Below are 21,891 nucleotides of genomic sequence, written 5' to 3'. Positions count from 1 at the left end.
GCTGGGAGATCGTTGGGGGCCACAAAAGATATATATGTCCAGACAACCAGGCGGGCCGCTCAAAACCGGAACGCGGGCCGCGATTGGCCCGCGGGCCGGACTTTGGACATGCCTGCTCTAGATTAATACTTTTAGCCGAACTCCACAGGAACTTTGATGGGGCTGCGTGCAAAGGGAATTACAGTTGAAACGCTGTATCAATAGTGGTGTGCATATCTGTGCCCATGTATAGACACCCACATCCCACATAGTGGCTAAATTAGGGGGACTGCAGACCCTCTAGACATCAAAATAACAACAAGATGCAACATACAAATAAATAGTGACAAAAATCCCTCAATGATGTTACATTAATGCCTAACATAGTATTTACTGTTTTGTATCTATTACTGTTGTAATTAATAGTTTTAAATAATATAGTTGAAATTAATGTTATAATTACTTATTGTATCTATTTGCTCATAATAATGTATTAATATCTAATTAGGTTTCTGATGTATATTCATATATTTTTTCAAAAAGGGGGAAGAAAAGAGGGGGAAGAGGCCCTAGTGGTGGATGACAATTAAACAGGGGGGATGTAGTGTGGTACTAGGTGGACTTGAATCTGGTCGACCTCTTTCATTATTGTCCCACTGGTGTACAGTTACTCATGTCACAGTGTGCAGTTCGATCTCTTCGTTTAACCCATTCGGGACCATGCTGCCCAAGGTGAAGATCCAGTAGGCCTCTCTTTTACAGAGGATCTGGTATTTTTTCCCACTGTCCAGACCGTTTTGGATGGCTTCTATGCCAAACACTTTTAGGCCCTCCACTTCACTGTCATGAGCTTCTCTAAAATGTATTGGTATAGAGCCTTTGTCTTTTTTAGTTAGAATACTACTCCTGTGCTCATTCATCCTAGTTCTTAATTGACGTGATGTACGTCCCACATATAGTGAGGGTGAACTACCGCTTTAATGCAGCTCTTTACAATATAAAAGGGAGACAGTACAGTTACAATACAATTAAATACAGGAGGGTTAAGAGGACCCTGCTTGTAAGAGCTTCGAATAGGGTGGGGCTAGTGGTACAAAAGGTGGTAACTCTGTGGGGGATGAGCTGATAGAAGTGATAAAAGATTAGTTGGAGGCGTTATAGCCTTGCCTGAAGAGATGAGTTTTCAGGGAACGCCTAAAGGCAGCCAGAGTAGAAGATAGCTAGACAAATTTAGGTGGAGAGTTCCAGAGGATGGGAGAGGCTCTGGAGAAGTCATGGAGATGAGCATGGGATTAGAAGACAAGGGAGCTTGAGAGCGGGTGGTCTTGAGAGGAACAGAGAGGATGTTTTGTATTGGGGGGGCTGCTGCACACAGAAGATTTTTTACCTTCATGCGTATAATGCATGAAGGTAAATAACCTTGAGCCTTTAGAACCACTTTAAGTTGTTCCACTTACCCTTTCCCTCGGCTCTGATGCTGTTCTCTTCTGGCTAAAGCTCAGGGTTCTGGGAGGTCATTTGGTCTCATCACATACAGAGCATTGTGCGTGGAGGAGGCTAGCATGCAACCAGGGCTGAGAGCTCCTTAGAAAGGCACAAGCACTGAACTGGTCGCATAGATGGAAAATGCCTGTCGGAGCCAGGAACAAGGTAGGTATTACATCTTATCCCTGACACCCCTAGACAAAACAATAATTTAAAGGAGTTGTAAAGTCTCAAGGTTTTTCACCTTAATGCATTCTATATACGGACGAGTGCCCCCATTGAAAGAGTCTCTCCGTGGGGGCACTCAATGAGGGTGTCAATGGACGCAGCAGTAGGATTCGGACGAGTGCCCCCATGGAAAGAGTCTCTCCGTGGGGGCACTCAATGAGGGTGTCAATGGATGCAGCAGCAGGACTCGGACGAGTGCCCCCATGGAAAGAGTCTCTCCGTGGGTGCCCTCATTGAGGGTGTCAATGGACGCAGCAGCAGGACTCGGACGAGTGCCCCCATGGAAAGAGTCTCTCCGTGGGAGCACTCATTGAGGGTGTCAATGGATGCAGCAGCAGGACTCGGACGAGTGCCCCCATGGAAAGAGTCTCTCTGCGGGGCCACTCAATGAGGGTGTCAATGGACGCAGCAGCAGGACTTGAACGAGTCCCCCCTATGGATAGAGTCTCTCCAAGGGGGCACTTAATGAGGATGTCAATGAACGCAGCAACAGGACTCAACGAGTGCCCCCATGGAAAGAGTCTCTCCGTGGGGGCACTCAATGAGGAGGAGGAGCCAGGAGCACTGCCGAGGGACCCCAAAAAAAGGAGGATCGGGGCCACTCTGGGCAAAACCCTTGCACAGTGCAGGTAAGTATGACATGTTTGTTATTTTAAGAAAAGAAAAAGCAAACCTTTACAATCGGGCACCATTCCGAGAGTAGATTTTGTCTCATTTGCAGACTTCCACCTGTATATTATTCTGGTGGACTAGCTTGTACTAATAGTATCATATAAAAAGCTGGATAGCAAGTCTTTGCTGCCTGCCATTCATTGACTATGTGTGAATGTAAACCAAAAGCAATTGCGGCTAGATTTTATTGCAAGATAATTTATCAAGGCATCTAAAAATATCTCCAGTGAAGCCAGGGAGAAATCCTGCATATAGTAGCGAGTTAAATCAGGCGATAGAGGCAGGGGGGTGCAAATATTCTTTTCTGTTTGGAGGAGGAACTGCTGCTTTAAAGGGAAATATTTGCACATAGAAAGAGTGAGGCTTGGCCCTCCCCCAGCTGGAGTACAGTGACAGTGACATCACAGCTGTTAAAGAAGGAGAGATAGCTGAGATAGCCGAGTAGCCTACCCTGGTGACATTTCTTCACTGCACTATTTTCCAGCTGTCGCACAGAAACCACAGGAGACTTGTGCGTTCCGAGCTCTGGACACTTCTCAGCTTTGCATTACAACTCTCCCTGACAGTTTCCTCGTTATCTCTCTATCCGGCTCTTTACATTTTTTATACACCTTCTGCAATCTACTATTTTTAGAAACTCATTTGTGGCTACTTTTTTTGCCCTGTTCTCCAAGGTAACGGATACAGATATAGCTCTGAAGGCTTCAGACAAATAGGGGCATTAGACATCCTAGTACTGCAGCACTGATTTTACCAGCACAGCAAGGGAAATCTTGCAGCCTTTTCTCTTGGCATCTAACAGATGCTTGGTTCCTATAACTTATCCGATGCTAACGATTGGAGGGGGTCACATCGTTAAAATGGAACGATGAAGACAAAAAAGATTTTGAAACATGCACATTTTATTTCTGCCACGACAGAACTATTAGAAGAACCAAGAAAATTCTTTGCGGTCACTATCTGATGATGGAAATGTACTTTAAAGTGAGCTTTAAGGAGTGTTTTGCATGGACCCCGGTTGACAGTGAGCACCCTGTACTGCATCTCACAGTACAGTTGTGGTCAGGCTGTCATTGAAATACAAAGACGTGGAGATGAGTTTGCCTTCAAACTGTGGGTTCCTGGCTCTTACGGACTGTGCAGGACGTAAGATCTACAAAGGACACGTCTATGGCTCGCCGTGTGCAGTTAACAGACCCATCGATATTGTGACAAGGAAGAGGCGGTAACTATTTTTTTTAATTCTTACTCAAATATTGTAATTTAAAATATAAATACAAAAATATAAATGTAATAAATTAAATATAATCCCTGTTGCTTGCTAGATTATAAGAATACTTGCCTTGGGCAACAATTGAGCCCAGTGTCTCATTTCCCCTTCTGCTGTTATTCACAGGGTCTAAACCCCCCAAAAATGTTATATGTAACAACATACAAAACCTTAAAGTTTTACTAAACCCAGGACCCTGCATTCACTATATCTGATCTCCCACAGTACACAGAACATGGACATCATTTTAGTAAATATAAACTGCTAAATACATTTTCTCATCAGCAGTTAGAGCAGTCTTGTAACTTCTATAAGTGTCTGGTTAAAGCTTGTAGGAGGAGTTTTCATTCTACTGTGACTGTCCTATGAGGCTGCAGGACCCCTGACCCTCTGTCTGGACAGTGCTGATTGGCCTTGTGCTGATCACATGCACCCTCCTAATTAAGAAAAAGAAGAAGAAAACTCTAAATAAAAGTTTAGAAAACTAATACAGACACCACTTATAAGGACTGGTGTACTGCAAGATATAAAGTTTGCTGCATGCATAGAAATCATTAAGGTAAAAAAAAACTTGAGCCTTTACAACCACTATAAGGCCTCGTACACACGACCGAGAAACTCGACAGAATCCATCAAGAAACTTGGTGGGAGAGACTTTTTGCCGAGGAAATCGGTCGTGTGTATGTTTTTCATCGAGGAAACCGTTGAGGAACTCAACGAGGAAAAAAGAGAACAAGTTCTCTTTTTCCTCGACGGCAGTCTCAATTTCCTTGTCGTGTTCCTCGTCGGGCTGGTTTTCGATGAGAAACTCGAGCGTGTGTATGCTAAGAAACCTGCGCATGCTCAGAATAAAGTATGAGACAGGAGTAAAAGTAGCATTAATGGAGATAACACATTTGTCACGCTGTAACAGACTTAAAAAGGGAAAATCGTCTCCGACCAAACTTTTACTTAACACGCAGTAACATGAGATTAGCAAAAGCAGCCCCAAGGGTTGTGCCAGTGGAATCGAACTTCCCCTGCCATTGTATGTGTTGTACGTCACGCGTTTGAGAACAAGAAGATTTTGTCATGACCGTGTGTACGCAAAGCAAGCTTGTCGAGTTCCTCGACAAGCCTAACAAGGAACTCGTCAAGGAAAACGATGTGTCTTTTCCGACGAGTTCCTCGGTCGTGTGAGTTGATACGTTGATACAATTAACTGTCAGTATAGCCTAGGGCACAGGTGTCAGACACAAGGCCCGTGGGCCGAATCCGGCCCTCCAGGCCATTTCATGTGGCCCTCGCACCCCTCTTGCAGCTGCAGGAGAGCTCCAGCCCTCCTCTGGTCCTACTCCTACTTTCTGCTTTCAAGCAATGCATCCAGCTTCTTCCCAGCAGCAGCATAAGGAAAAGGGGGTGCACTGAGATGTGAGGGAGAGTGGGGGACTCAACTTCTGATGGTGGGGTGGCTCTTGACATCTAATATATGGGAAGGGGGTGCGCTGGACATCTAATCTTACAGATACAACTGCCCCTTTTGAGGGCAATCATAATGCTGATGCGTCCCACAATAAAATTGAGTTTGACACCCCTGGCCTAGGGGTATTAATAGTACATGATCATGCTACGCTCTTTCAGAAAAGTAGGAAATATATTTGAATGGGTCCCTGTAAAATTCAGTTTAGGGACTCAACTGCTATTTTACTTTGATCATGAGCTGTTCAAGGTACTGCACATGGGACAGTCGATGGATCCCAAAATATGGATCCCAGAAATCTCTTGTCCAACTATGATTTACCCGTCAGCCTTTCAACTAGAAATCTGTACTTGGTCAGGAGCTTCTCCTTAATAAAGGAGAAATACACAATATACATATATGTGTTAGCGGCCCATTTTGCAATTCCTACATGTTTAATAGGTTAATGGCTGGGACCCGTGACCACAATGGGTCATTTCAGGTTAATGCTAGCGCAAAAAATCATCTGGCTGTGTTAGAGCGAATAGTAGTTAGCCAGCTGCTCTCCACTTACAATGAAATGATGATTATATGCATAAAATATTGTAGAGAGATTTAGTGCTGCTTCAGACATTACAAATCAGCTGTAATTTATGTTTAACGCTGTATTTAGGCCTTGTTTGTAATGAAACATAACATGCCTTTTCCCCATGATAAGCTAATTAAGCTAAACATTAGTGATAAATGCACACATTTGAGCTCTATAATGTGCCAAATTCATGTATTGTTAAGAGCTCCAGGTAAACAGCTAAATGTACCCATGAAATTTGTATGTGAACTACTTTACCTGCCAAATGATTTGCAACACTGATTAGCCCAGGATGCAGACATCTCTACCAGACAGCACAGCTGGGTCTTGTACTTCCTTCCTCCTCCCTCCTTAAACCCTCCTGCTTCATTAGAAATATAAAAATATATTCCCTAGACTAGATACATATGGAAAAAAGCAGCTATCGCTGCAATACTCATCTTATCTTCAGTGCTGTCCCCTGCAAGATTTGTTTCCCAAAGACAGCCTCTGGATATGACGCTGAGCACATGCTGTATGGTTTTGGCCACCGTGCTGCAGCTCAGGTCTTGAGAATCTTCTTATAGCCTAGGCCATCTTTATGTAGAGCAACAATTCTTTTTTTTTTTTCAAATCCTTCTTTGCTATGAGGTGCCATGTTGAACTTCCAGTGACAGTATCTCATAAGTATAAGAGAGTGAGAGCAATAACACCAATTTAACACCTGAGACATCGTAACACTAACTAATACCATGACACAGGGGAGGGAAAATGGCTAAAATTAAAATTTTCACCTAGGGGTGTACTCGCTTTTGTTGCCAATGGTTTAGACATTAATGGCTGGGTGTTGAGTTATTTTGAGGGGACAGCAAATTGACACTGTTATACAAGCTGTACACTCACTACTTTACATTGTAGTAACGTGTAATTTCTTCAGTGTTGTCACATGAAAAGGTATAATAAAATATTTACACAAATGTAAGGTGTACTCACTTTTGTGAGATACTGTAGCTACCTGGCCATCATTCAACTCACTTCCTGTTATCCAGGGAGTGAAGACCATCCTCCCCGAAGCCAATTATTTAGCCGACCTGGAGATTACTGCAATGAGCAGTGGTGCCACTCTCTGCAGCATTCAGGACCCACCCAACCGATTTAAAGTGGAGGTTCACCGGTAATATGCTGTTTTTACCCTTAGATGGATGCTCATTTAGTCTAGGGGAATCGGCTAGTTGTTTTAAAATCCGAGCATTACTTACCGTTGTAGAGAGCGATCTTCTCCGCCACTTCCGGGTATGGGCTGCGGGACTGGGCGTTCCTTCTTGATTGACAGTCTTCCAACAGGCTTCCGAAAGGCTTCCGACGGTCGCATCCATCGCGTCACGATTTTCCGAAAGTGGCTGAACGTCAGTGCGCAAGCGCAGTATAGAGCCGCACCGACGTTCGGCTTCTTTCGGCTACTCGTGACGCGATGGATGCGACCGTCGGAAGCCTGTCGGAAGACTGTCAATCAAGAAGGAACGCCCAGTCCTGAAGACCCATACCCGGAAGTTGCGGAGAAGATCGCTCTCTACAACGGTAAGTACTGCTCGGATTTTAAAACAACTAGCCGATTCCCCTAGACTAAATGAGCATCCATCTAAGGGTAAAAACAGCATTTATGGGTGAACTCCCGCTTTAAGAACCCAGTGGTTATTAACCACTTTACAACACACGTTTAAAAAAAATGCATTTTATGCTACATAATTATTTAAACCTCCAAATTATATATTTTCTGAAAGCAGAAGCCCTGTAGGCAGTTGCCTATGTCGTACGATATTTGCAAAAATCTTTATCAAATGTATATTTTCAGTAAAGAACTACCACAGAATGGATTGTAATGCGCGCACACACACACACACACAATATAATACCCTTTTTTAATAACATATACAAGTGAGAGAAACAATTATTTGATCCCCTGCTGATTTTTGTAAGTTTGCCCACTGACAAAGAAAGGATCAGTCTATAATTTTAATGGTAGGTTTATTTTAACAGTGAGAAACAAAGAAATCCAGAAAAAACGCATTTCAAAAAAGTTACAAATTGATTTGCATTTTAATGAGGGAAATAAGTATTTTTGGCTCCCAGGTGTCTTCTATACAGGTAAGGAACTGAGATTAAGAGCACTCTCTTAAAAGGAGTGCTCGTAATCTCAGCTGGTTACCTGTATAAAAGACACCTGTCCACAGAAGCAATCAATCAGATTCCCATCTCTCCACCATGGACAAGACCAAAGGGCTGTCCAAGGATGTCAAGGACAAGATTGTAGACCTACACATGGCTGGAATTGGTTACAAGACCATCGCCAAGCAGATGGGTGACAACAGTTGGTGCGATTATCCGCAAATGGAAGAACACACAAAATAATAGTTAATCTCCCTCGGTCTGGGGCTCCATGCATGATCTTACCTCAATGATCATGAGAATGGTGAGGAATCAGCTCAGAACTACACGGGAGAATCTTGTCAGTGATCTCAAGACAGCTGGGACCATAGTCACCAAGAAAATAATTGGTAGCACACTGAAGGACTGAAATACTGCGTCACCCGTGTCACTGAATTTGATTGACAGCAGTGGGAGCCAATGGCTCCTGCTGCTATCAATCTATCCAATGAGGACCCGACACAGCGGCTAGAGCTGCTGTGCTAGTCCCCGTTGCTGAAATGATCGGGCTCAGGTAAAAAAAAGGGGGGGGGGGTCTGGGGAGGTGCTGTAGCACGAAAGGTTTTTCACCTTAATGCATAGAATGCAACCCCTTTAATGACTTGGAGAGGATCTGCAAAGAGTAGTGGGGCAAAATCCCTCCTGAGATGTGTGCAAACCTGGTGACCAACTACAAGAAACGGCTGACCTCTGTGATTGCCAACAAGGGTTTTGCCACTAAGTACTGCAAAAATAGCGTCACTATACCGCCACCGCACCTCCCGAACCAGTGTGAAAAGGGGCTTAAGAGATGGGGTTGTATAAATAGATAGCAAACATGTCAAGCCCTAAAGATGTGCACATTCATGAAATGAAAAACGACAGTAACTAAAATTGTCCGTAGACAAAGCTTTTTACAGGTCATCAGTTACTAGTTATAGGAGTTATAAATTAAAAAAAAAAAGTCCTGCGCGGTCCCGAGATCCTCTTTGCCGCTCAGCCTGGCCGCTGATTGGCTAGAGCAGATGGGATTGAGAGCAGCGCAGCCATTGGCTGGCGCTGCTGTCAATCACATCCAGTGATGCAGCGCGCTGAGGGGCGGGGCCGAGTGATACAGTGAGTGGCTATGGCCGCTCGCTGTATCACGGGAGCGTGCCAGCAGTTAGTGACCACCATGCGAGCTCTCGCATGACTGTGGTTACTAATTGCGGGAAGGACCGAGACAGCCGCCGAGGGACCCCAGAAGACGTGGATCGGGGCCACTCTGTGCAAAACGAACTGCACAGTGGAGGTAAGTATGACATGTTTGTTATTTTAAATGAAAAAAAAATATTTCCTGTACAAACGCTTTAACTGTGAACTATGACCATAAATTCATTGCTCTCACTCCAACATTTTCACTAAGGCCAGCCATACATGGTTTTTTATCTTGGCCGGTTCCTGCTGAGCCGGCCGAGATTCGGACCTTTAATGGGCAGGCTGAATGTAACAAGTTGATCGATCAATCAACTTGGGTACAACCAGACTGCCGGATTCACTTACGAATATCGATAGTGGCTGCTATAGTCGCTAGCAATAATCACTGTCTTTTCCTGGCTGGGACAGTTTCCCCTACCAAACCACCGCCCTCCCTCCCCGCTGGGAGAAGGCAACTGCTGATTCCCCTGTCAGCATTGTCTGTGTTGATGGGAAAATCATGTGAATTTCTTGGGTGCAACTTGTGGTTGCACCAAAGAACCTTGCACCACGCATGGCCAGCCTAATACCTGTGTGACAGATTGCATAGAAGTGGGTTGCTTTTACTTTTTATTGTATTTATTTTATTATATATTTTTTTTTTTATATAATTTCATTTAACTTTATTGCCATCACACAGGAGCTAACAAGTCCCAAATGTGATAGAATGGGCAGGTGACATATCCTGTTTAGCAGATAATTGTATCTGCTTGTAATCTGGGAGTTGGACAGCTCTGAATGAGAAATGCTCAGAGCTGAACGCTTATGAGTTCATTGTTTAGCAATGGATGTTCCTGATCTGCTTCTGTTATCCATCCTGACACATTTACTGTGGTCCTCAGCTTCCCAGAGAAGCAGCAGATCCAGGACCCACATTAGGGGCACATTCTTAATACCACTCACCCAGTTCACAGTAACTTGAAAAGCTGGAAGCTGGCTGAAGAAAAATTGTACCACTTGTTTAACCACTGTCTGGTACTCTGGTGGATAACTAGTGTACGGGGAGTGTTCCAATGAGCAACCTGTTATCCAGGGCACCATTAGGGAGATTTCCCTTCATTTACTGTCATGAGGACAACTGTTTCACCTGACAGGAAGTGGAGAAAAATATGCAATAGGGTCACCGGCAGCAATAAAATGGGGAGGCTTCTTTTCCTACTGAAGCGTTTTGTAAACGCATTTCAAAAAGCTCATCTGTGAATTTGACCTTAGTGTTTACCACTGAAAAGGAAATCCTGCACTTAGATTCCTTCTGTGTATTACATAAACGGAAACTATGTACAACCTGTGGTAGTTGTATTACTGTTTCACTTTAGGGTCCATGCACACTGGGCTTAAAAAAAACACCAGTTCTTTTGGCATAAAAAACTCTCATATAGAGCATTTTTGTACATGCGTTTAGGTGAGCTTTAAGGTGATTAGGAGCGTTTATTTATTTTTCTGACAAATCAAAAGAGTTTTTTTCTGCCTCTAAACGCTGAGCTTAAAATATGTCTCTAAATGTCGTATCGTGCATGGACACATAGGATAACAGCTGCTTTTACAGGCAAAACACAAAACTCCTCTAGAAACAGCATTTTTTTTAAGCTAGTGTGTGTGAGCTCTTAAGCACTGGATTTACAATCAACATTTTGGGGAGAATTTGAACACCAACAGTTGTATTTATCCCTTTCGATCTTGAAGCAGAAATAAAAAAGCAACTAGTGCACTAGCGGACTGATCGGGTCTGCCTAAAAACGTTTTTCAGGGGGACCCAATGGGATCCCCCTGTCTCTTCGATGGAGCAGTGGGTGTCAATGGATATGTGCCCGTTGACACCTGCCGGCATCCAATCCGATCCTATTTGATAAAAACAGACGGATAGGGATCTGTTCCCTATCCGTCTGGCAGATCGGAACGGATGGCAGTTGGGTGTAATTGAACAGGTGGTCCATATACATCTAACCGCCCATAGAGGAAATCGGGTTGTGTCTACTCTGCATAAGCAGAGCGGACACGGACCAGCCATTCGCCTCTTCAACGGGGATCAGAGGCCAGAGTCCATGCTGAGCAGGCGGACTCCAATGTAGCCTTTCCCATTTGTAAGGTGCTTGAGTGTTCATTAGAAAAAAGATGCTCAATTATGACTAGTGCACTGCGGTAATGTGTGGTAACCCGTTCATTATGTAGGATTTGGTGGTCAATATTAATTTAAACGTCAAAATGGACCTGGTTAAAACTGACACAACATTAACACCTAGTTTTTCCCTTTTCCAACTTGTTTTTTTTTTTTTTTTTTATAATTAGTAGTTTATATCAAAAGGGAAAATTACCAGGCATTACAGCAAACCTGTACTGGCATTCTACCAATACATGTTCTATAACACAGGTGTTGTATAATAGTACCAAATCGTACCTTCTTTGCAGGCAAATAGCCTCTGCTGGCGCTGTTGCAGCTCCTCCAAATACCTGGATCAGGTGCCCCCTCTGTATTTAACAATGCAGCACTCGGTATACATTTTCTATAGGCATAAGTTTGTATTATTTGTAGAATTTAATACCATGCAGACAAAACATTTTTGTATTGATGCCCGATGTCTTTCCCTTTGATTATTAAATGGTAGCAAATGGCATGATAGCTATGTGCAAAGTATGTGTTACATCATTAAGCCCTCTATATGAAGATCTTGTGTACATTGTCCCTACAGCATTCTGTGCTTGGAACGCAGGAGACATAAACATAGTTCACACGGGTTCAAAGTATCACTGAGTCTCTTGCACAAATACCTACAAGCTTCAGTTACAATCGTGATGCACACGAGCAGAAACTGCAATGTGCATAATCCCATAGCTACCAGAATTCATATTATACTGATCTAACTGCTGTAAGCTGATTATTACTGACCTTTGTCCTGTCTGTGCAATATGCTATTACATAAGCAATACTTAAAGATGACAAATTTAAAGTAATTCTGTACTAAGAGACATAGTGCTATACACATGCCTGTACTCTTTCTGAAAATGCTGTCTCTGGCTTCCGACTTTTCGTCGTTTAATTCCTACCTATTCACTGAATAGGTAGGAATTAAACAACGAAAATTCGACAAAGCATCGAAAATCGTCTGATTTTCGGACGAAAAACGTTCCCAACGAAAACGAAATCAATCAAAGCGATTTTCGGGAGTAACAAAATAAATTTATTTTCTGGATGAAAACGAAATAACGAAACGAAATATTTCAGTCTGCACATGTCTATCCATTACTTTGGATCACTAACTTGGTACAAGCATCCAATCAGAAATGTCAGAACAAATGATCTACATTCTTGTTCCAGGTCAATGAAATTATAGAACCTGTAGTTTCAGCATCAGAGTCGGCAAGCTTTCATTTTTATAAGCAGAGGTCAGAAACAGCAGCTTCCATATATCTAAGTAGAGAGAAAGCCAGCACAGATGTAGAAGAGGGTTAAACTAAGAGCCCAGCACAGGAAAACCAGAAAACATCCTAGGACGTATACGTCATTTCCCTAGAAGGATACAGTATCCTGAAAAGAATAATTTTACAAATACGAGTCATGTACAAAATCGGGACGGGGGGGAGTACTGCTTTCTTGGAATCTGTGCTAAAAGGTTTCTAAGCTAATATTTATAATCTAACTTTGCATTGTATAATATTTCTTACATAATTAAAATGCTCAAACTTACTTACTCAAACTTACATTTGTAAAAATGTCTTCCCTATCTCTGAGCCTACGTTGTTACGTTGTAGTAGGTTTACATGAGTTTTCCTAACACACTTGTAGCTGAACAGTTGTCTCAGTCCTTTAGGCATAATTGATTCCAGTACACACAAAAGGACAATGTCAGTTTTCAAATAATATAATTTTGCTCTTGTCATTTTTATTTGAAGATTTTTGAATGCTGAACAGTATGCAATACCACATCGCTACCGTATCAAAAGGTGCTGCAACTTTTTTGGGTATAATCTGTTATTTGTATTGTAATGTTGAACATATTTATCCATTTGCTGACCTTATTTAGGTAATCCAATTATCCAAAGGTAACTATATAATTCTCTTGATAATCTGAGAAAAAAGGCATAGCATGCGGGAAAAGAATCCTGCAGTAGAGCTGATCCTTTTTTGTCAGAATGTAGGTCTGAAGTTTTGATTTTACCCAAACCTTTACCCTTGCGAATGGTAGCTCACCATTTCAGGACAAACATTAAAAGAATGGCCAAATATCCAAACCATTTTTTTTGTCACCTAGCAGAGAACACAGGAAAAATAATTAGAGAAAGGGGCGGCCCGCAGAATAAATTCTGCTGAGAGGTCAGAAATGATCGCCTCAGTCATAGCAACCATTCTAATGGAGTGAGATGAAATGCGAAACTGAGAAAGGCCTAAAGCAGTAAGAGTCTTAGAAAAGATTTGCTGAAACTGAAAAGCAGTGAGAGGGGAAGAGACAGAAAGGAATCTGGGGCCTGAGGTCTTTCAATGAATTTTGTGATAGAAAAATGCTGGTGATCTTGATTTGGCTGACAGCTAATTCATTATGAGAAATGAGATTGTCTATCCTAAACACTCTGTAGAAACAATAAAATCCAATTGCGATAAAAGGGACTCATAAGAAGAACAACAAACCAAAGGTAAAAAACCATAACCAAAAGAAGAGGAACCAATCTAGTGAACTAATCAGAAATGATAGGCTGGCTTTCTTGGATCTACTGAAGAAAACCACTTCTTAATACTCTTATTTAAAACAATGACAAAAAAAGAAAGTTGCATCAAGAACTTTGTGAAATAATGAAATCCCTGAGGGCATGTAGGTATAGAGGAGACTCAAACACTCAAACCCAGTTGCTGTAAATGGAAAAGAAAAGACAAAGCTTTATAAGCACCTGAACAAAGGGTAAGCCAAACCATAGGAAAAGGAAAAGGGATAACACTTAAACCAGGAGGAAATAAAACCAAATGTCAAAGGGAGAATAACCAAATATTTTGCTGCATACAATAAAAAACTAGCTGAAGTAACATTTTAACAACCATCTCATATTTAGAGGCAAGTTTATAGTGAAATAAATGTCCCTATTGTCCGTATGTAAAAGGATTTTATCATTTCCAAACTGATCTCCCCAGATGACTAATACCCTATACACATGATCGGAATTTCCGATGGAAAAAGTCGGACGGAGTCCAACTGTGTGTATGCCCCATTGGAAATTCCAATGAATTGCATCAGAGTTTACATAGAGAACATGTTCTCTTTTCCTCCGATGAATTTGGTCGGACAAAGGTCCGATCGTGTATGGGGCATAAAGCAATTAATCCAGGAAACCATTCCAAAAAAAAAAAAAGTGCTTTAAAACATATGCTTTAAAACAACCTCCAATTTCCAAGAGTCATGCTATTAAGGCCCCTTGCACACTGGGGCGTTTTTCATGCGGTACAGCGCTAAAAATAGCGCTGCTATACCGCATGAAAAATCATGCCCTGTAGTGTTCAATGTGAAAGCCCGAAGGCTTTCACATTGAAGCGGTGTGCTAGCAGGAGCGCACCAAAAGTCCTGCTAGCCGCACCTTAACCGCGGTATAGGAGCGGTGTGTTCACCGCTCCTATACCGCGCCTTCCCATTGAAATCAATGGGAAAGCGCGGTAATACTGCGGTAATACCGCCTGCAACGCGGGCGGTATTAACCCTTTTTCGGCCGCTAGTGGGGGTTAAAACCTCACCGCTAGCGCCCGAATATCGCGGTAAATACGACGGTATAGTCGCGCTACAAATAGCGCGGCTATACCGTCCCAGCGGCTGCACGCCTCAGTGTGAAACCAGCCTAAGCAACACACCAATGGCTGTCCCAAAAGGCATCAAACTCATTGAACATGCCACATCTGTAAAGAGGCCTAAGGCAATATTATCTACAAACAGACAATCCTTGATAGGAAAAGACAAACAAAAATTGTGGACATTTTTATTTTTAAAGACCTTGTTGCTAAAGACAGGTGTCAAGAAAAAGCTCCAGCTACCAGAATAATTGTAGCTACAAAACCCTACAAGGATTAGACATCTCTAAAAATTATGTTTTTTGTCTCTTAAATGTAAATTCTGATATAAAACATGGAACGCTGAAGACTTTCTTGTGGTAGTCTAACCTGCATAGCTAAAGTCAATCTCAATACCAAGAAAAACAAAAGATTTAGAGGGCAGGGCAGTTTTTTAATTGGCCAAAGGAATGCCAAAAGATTGGGCAAGGGAAAAAAAACATCTAGCAGAACAGAGTAAACGGCAGAATCCAAAGGGGTAATGAAAAGAGCATTTCTGTGTTGTAAAAAGGAGTAGAAGGCGTCTACATAATATCAAATAGGTAGCCAATAGGTACAGTAATGATCTATAGAAAATAAAAATGTCCTCCAAAATGGCAACCCAGGGAGTTAAGACAAGACAGAATAACTGGCAAAAGTCAACTGAATATCAGCCTTAGTGATCAAAGAAGCAGAACCAACATGAGGGAAAGGGCCTCATCAAAAGAGGAGTAAGAAACATAAGCCAAAGGTAAATCCACCTTTTCATTTAAATATTGACCATCAGAAAAAAACCTGATAGAAGATAAATCTAAAAGAACCAGCCTGTGATTAGGTACTAAACCCATAGGGGACAGATGGAAATGTAAAAATGAGGAAACATCAAAAGAACCAGCAATACATTTTCTTATCAATTTTATTTTGAATGATAAATGTAAACTTATTAACAGAAGGCACATTTTTCATCCCAAGGGTACCTATCAACACTGTAGGCAGGGATACCACTCTTATCAAACCAACCCAGAAGCAACATACCCACAAGCATGCTGGGTCCTAGTTCACTTACATCCAAACCTTTTAAAAACAAATCTTTTGATAACAAGGCGTGAGTAGAGAGAGATTTTTTTGAAACATCTGGCAGCTGAGTGAGAACTGATGAAAAAAGGTGTGTTCATGTTTGTATTTGCAGCTATTAGGGTAACAGCATTGGGAGTCATTGTAAGCAAAAAAAGACTCCATTGTGACAAAGAGTGACAAGATGCTAAGGGCTTTGGATTAGCTTGATGCTTCCTTTAAAAGTTGTACCACAGCCAAAGTCAGATCCTTTACACCTCAACCACAAGGCAGGGCGAACTGAAAGATCTGATAAAAAGCTTTGTCATAGTTGGGCCATGCAAATATACCATAATTCCAATAAGCTTCTAAAAATAATATTGACATGTTTGAACATGCCTGAGCATTTGTGTGGAAATGCATCTCCCATGATTGAGGCATAGACCTAAAAGGGCTACAACCAATTATAGAAGGACCAAGGAACTTCTCTCCTCATATCAACTCTGAATCTGCCCTTAGATCGTTTGTCAGGCATATGAAAATCCTTTAAGGAGGGTGGGAGGAAAAAGAGGTCCAGAAATTCTCCCTTACAAATCCTTTCCTTAGATGCAGGAGACAAATGGAAACCAAAGAATGCCTGCCATACATTACATTTTTTGTATCAGCAGTGCAGATCACAAGAACGGAGGGGAGGAAAGTGGGCCAAACTTCACATTAAGCAGAGCAGAGAGGTGCTGCTTTGTTTACGATGCTCTAGCTCAGTGGTTCTCAACCTGGGGGTCGAGACCCCCTCGGGGGTCGAATGATGATTTGCCAGGGGTCCCTGAATCCTTGGCTGTTCCTGAAGCCCACACCGCTCTCCCAGCCATTTTGTGGCCGGCCAACAGAGCTGTCCCTGAAGCCTGTGGATGCCCAGCTGGGCTGTTCCTGGAGCCTGCGGCTGCCCCCTTAGCCTCTTCGCAGCCGCCCATTTAGTTCACTGCATGGCTTGGGGGCCAGAGACTAGAGCTCAGCTGATTGGTGAGGAATGTGAAGTGGGAGGGGCTGGAGGAGACACTGTCTCCTGATTTCGGCATAGGTGTCACTGCTACGAGACACCACAAAGTCATGACACTGTGAGTAACACTACCTGTGATTATAGTTGCCATTAAAAGTCCCCACTACAGTTCTCAGATCCGCAGATGACCTTGATCAAGAGCGCCTAAGTTGGCTGATCAGAACTCCCCCCAACAATGCTACTCATCCCAATTCCCCGCCAGCACTGCCACTCATCCCAACCCCCCACCAAGGAGCAAGAGAAGGAATAAAAATAGAGAATACATGGAAGGAAGAGGAAAAGAGGGGGAGGAACTAAGAAAAAGGGAGAGAAAGAACAAGAAAGACGGCTGGAGGGATGGGGGAAACAAAAATAAATGAATTTTTATATAGACAGGGATAAAAGGGAAAGAAAGGAGAACAAAGAAAGAGTTGTACATCCTAAAATGTACCTTAAGGGGTTTTAATACTGTACGAGTGGAAGGGATTCAGGGAGCGAAATATGTCCGTGGGTTTGGGGGCGCAAATTACTTGTCTTGCCTTGAGTGCTGATAACCCATGCTATGATTTTTTTTTTTACTGTTAGGGGTTCCCACAACTTGGGAAATTTTATCAAGGGGTCACGGCACTAGAAGGGTTGAGAACCACAGCTCTAGCTAATGGACCACAGGCTGCAGTGGTGAAAATATGATAAAGGTCAATCCATGCACTGACCAATGCCCAAAAGAAGTTAAAGTATAACTAAAGCCAAAACTTGTTTTTTAGTTTTGGATAGAATGGAGAGGGATTCGAATTCCTGTCAGTTATTATTGCTGTCTCTGCCCATGTTAGGGAGTTTCCCCCTTTGTTTTTCTCATGTTTACCCGTTATGATGAAACGTAAAAGAAAAACCCAGATTTTGGGTTGTCCCCTAAAAAGTAAAAGGGGGGAAATCTTCCAATGGGTCACTAGTTCTGGTGACATGTGGGTCCCCAAAGAATTAATTTGCAGGGATTTGCTTTCACTTCCTGTTTGGCTATGGGACAGGGAGTGAAGGGTAATCTCAGTATTGGGACACAGATGGCGGAAAAAAACTGACAGGGGTTATAACCCTCCCTTGCTCTATCCAAAATAGAAAAAAAGATTTGCTCATAGTTCTACTTTAAAGCCCCAAAGTACATGCACATACTGCATGTACAGAAACACATTTTAGGTAGTGCCATGCATGCCAGAATAATAGCAATAGTTCTAGGACCATCATTCACAGTTACCTCTGAATGACCAGTAAAGGCTTGTAAAGTGTTGCCTATGGACAATTTTGGGTACCAAAGTTAGTTGCCGCTTCTTGGGCATGCACAATTTTAAAGCTTAAACATGTTTGGTATATATTTACTCATCACAAGCTCTTCTTTGAAAATATGGGTTTGCTTAATGGCTGCACTAATATTGTTTGACATAAAAAATTACAACTACCAGGCTTAAAATGTGCAATTGAACATATACAAAAATATGCAAAAACAGCTCTGGCAGAAAAAGGGTTAAAGTAAGTAGAAATCGCTCTTTAGACCATTTTCACTGTAACGGCTGCTACCTGATGTTTTCTCCACAATTCCTGTCCCGGTGACATTAAAATTAGTCATAGGTTTCAATCTTTTCTAATGTATCCAAATTAAAAAAAAAAAAATGGCACTTACAATTTTAATTTATCTAAACCATTTTAAATGTAAATTATTTTTAGAACTGTAAATAAGACTTGCAAAAAATTGGAATTTCTGGGTTTTCTTAGACTGCAGTGCATAGGATATCCAAGGTCTAGTGCCGAACGTATTACCAACCACAAATCAAGTGGAGGAAACTTGTACTTAAGCTGTGGAAGTAGTTCATTGTTGAAAGTAAACAAGAAGACATCAAGGAATCGCTCATTTTAACACTGCACTGTGTGTATGGATAGCACACACCCAGACTGCGTCACAGAACTTAGCATGTGACTCTGACCTTCAGCTAAGTATTCAATGCAATAAATACAGTACATACAGTATATGTATGGAGAGACTGTGTATAGTAGTCTCCAGCATCTTCTTCAAAGCTGGGCAGCCTAAATTTAGGACTCTGTTATAAGAGCATCATGAACAGGTCTTTCAAATTAGGAAAAAGCCAGTGCATCTTGTATTACAAAGTACTTGAAGCTCTGGGTATAAACTGAATTAACAGTAGAGTTGGGGCACTGAATGGTTGTGTATGAGAAATATAATTTACAGCCGTGGCCAAAAGTTTTGAGAATGACACAAATATCAATCGTTTACAAAGTCTGCTTCTTCAGTGGGTTTTTATTGAAAATTACATTAAGTTTATGCAAAGAGTTAAAGCGGGAGTTCACCCAATGAAGTTTTTTTTTCTCTTTTCCCCTTAGATGGATGCTCGTTTTGTCTAGGGGAATTGGCTAGTTGTTTTAAAATATGAGCCGTACTTACCGTTTTCGAGATGCATCTTCTCCGTCGCTTCCGGGTATGGGTCTTCTGGAGCGGGCGTTCCTTCTTGATTGACAGTCTTCCGAGAGGCTTCCGACGGTCGCATCCATCGCGTCACTAGTAGCCGAAAGAAGCCGAACGTCGGTGCGGCTCTAGACTGTGCCTGCGCACCGACGTTCGGCTTCTTTCGGAAAATCGTGACAGCGATGGATGCGCTCGTCGGAAGCCTCTCGGAAGACTGTCAATCAAAATAGGAACGCCCAGTCCCGCAGCCCATACCCGGAAGCGGAGGAGAAGATGCATCTCGTAAACGGTAAGTACAGCTCATATTTTAAAACAACTAGCCGATTCCCCCGCTTTAATATTAGCAGTGTTGACCCTTTTTTTTCAAGACCTCTGCAGTTCGCCCTGGCATGCTGGCAATCAACTTTCCTGCATAATTAATGCTTAGAGTTTGTCTAAATGTGTGAGTTTTTTTATTGTTCACCCGCCTCTTGAGGATTGACCACAAATTCTCAATGGGATTAACGTCTGTGAAGTTTCCTGACCACGGACCCAAGATTTTGATGTTTTGTTCTCCAAGCCTTTTGCCTTATGGCAAGGTGTTCCATCATGCTGGAAAAGGCATTGTTGCTCACCAAACTGAATGGTTGGGAGAAGTTGCTCTCGGAGGAAGTTTTTGTACCATTCTTTATTCATCGCTGTCTTCTTAAGCAAAATTGTAGTGAGCCCACTCCATTGGCTCAGAAGCAACGCCGCTCATAAATGGTGTCAGGATGCTTAACTGTTGGCATGACACAGGACTGATGGTAGCGCTCAACTTTTCTTCTCCGAGCAGGGTTTTTTCCAGATGCCCCAAACATAAGGAAAGGGGGTTCATCAGAAAAAATGATTTTACCCCAGTCCACAGCAGTCCAATTCCTGTACGTTTTGCAGAATATCAGTCTGTCCCTGATGTTTATTCCTGGACAGAATTGACTTCTTTGCTGCCCTTCTTGACACCAGGTCATCCTCCAAAAGTCTTCTCCTCACTGTGCATGCAGATGCACTCACACCTGCCTGCTGCAATTCCTGAGCAAGCTTTGCACTGGTGGTGCCCCGATCCTGCAGCTGAATCAACTGTAGGAGATGGTCCTAGCGCTTGCAGGACTTTGTTTGGCGCCCTTGAAGCCTTCGTTACAAATGCAGTGGAAATGTTTTTTATGGGATGAAGTTGATTTTCATGGCAAAGAGGGACTTTGCAATTAATTGCAATTCATTTGATCACTCTTCATAACATTCTGGAGTATATGCAAATTGCCATCATAAAAACTGAGGCAGCTGACTTTGTGAAATTTAATATTTGTGCCATTCTCAAAACTTTAGCCACGACTGTATACCGTCTATAATATACTGTATATTTTTTTGTGTGGGGGGGGAATGCAAATTTTGCACACCTGTCACTGGTACAAGAGTAAAGGGAATCTTCCAATAGGGAATGCCTCTGCCTTTGAAAGTGCACATCTCTGTAATGGAGGAGCTTGTGATTGAAAAAGTGAGTGTCAGTGCATTGGCAGACATTCAATAATTGTGTTTTAGTGCAGTGGTGGAGAATTAATAAATGTGAGTTGGCAAAGTAATGGTAAGTAATGAGTGAATTAATGTGCATCGATTCAGAAGCGGCAAGGGGGGTTGTGCGCATGATGCAAGTAGCCACAGAAGTGAGATTGGCAGGATAGGGAGTGTGCATGTAAGAGGTGCCTGTAGGCACTATGGTAAGAGGAAGAGGGAAGGTATGTAGACCAGGGAGTTATAATGCAGGCATGGTGATAAGATCAGGTAGAAGGCATGCATATGCATAGTGGAAGCGGGTAGGGAGGGGTGTCCAGGTGCAGTAATAAAACCATGGGGGTGGGGATGGGCAGACAGCCAACATAGTGAGAGAGTGGGGTAATGTGGTGGGGGTGAATTGGTGAGATCAGGATGGGAGCCTATTGTTCAAGCTCGGCGGCGACAGCAAGGGTGGTGGTTGTTGTGCAGACACGTTAGTGCAAACATGGTAGGGAACAGTCACCTGGGCACAGTTGTGAGAGTAGAATAGGAGCCATTGTGCAAGCATAGAGCTAGGAGCAGGGTGGGTTATGCAGTCATGGTGCCATGGGTGATTTGAGGCGTGTTAGTGCAGGTGTGTGTCACGCTCACTAAACCATGCTCCCAGTCATTCCTGGAAATGGAGAGCAGCGAACGGTTGGAGTACCCCCACTCACCCTTGTAGCCCAGTCTAGCATTTGGTGGCTAAGCCTCTCTACATTGTGCTGTAACTGCCAGGTCCACTTTGATTGGGTGAGATGGCCCCCACAGGAGCAACAAGTCCTCTAAGTTGAACTTCAGCCTTACCACCCGTCTTGAACAGTTATACAGGCTCCTTTTCTTTACTGAAATTGTTTACTGTGAAATTCATTAGAAGCTGTCATATAGAGCCCACCTTATTTTCTGTCTGGAGGGCTTTGGGAATCTATGGAGTGTGTCAAAATTGGT

The 21,891-nt window shown here is 42.6% G+C and overlaps 1 protein-coding gene across 3 annotated transcripts in view; it reads left to right on the top strand.

The window, feature by feature from the left end:
* Positions 1-21,891, top strand: part of PDE4C (phosphodiesterase 4C) — a 368,145-nt gene that overhangs the window by 154,338 nt on the left and 191,916 nt on the right. The window contains exon 1 of one of the 3 annotated variants that reach the window (XM_040326966.1): positions 2,316-3,589. The exons of the other annotated variants lie outside the window; for them this stretch is intronic. Coding sequence (XP_040182900.1) covers positions 3,459-3,589 — 131 coding nt within the window. The 5' untranslated portion in view covers positions 2,316-3,458. Of the gene's footprint in view, positions 1-2,315; positions 3,590-21,891 lie in introns of those variants that run through there. 3 annotated transcript variants of the gene reach the window in all.

This window comes from Rana temporaria, chromosome 1 (assembly GCF_905171775.1).
Source record: "Rana temporaria chromosome 1, aRanTem1.1, whole genome shotgun sequence".
NCBI lineage: Eukaryota > Metazoa > Chordata > Amphibia > Anura > Ranidae > Rana > Rana temporaria.
This window is presented reverse-complemented; position numbering and strand designations above follow the sequence as displayed.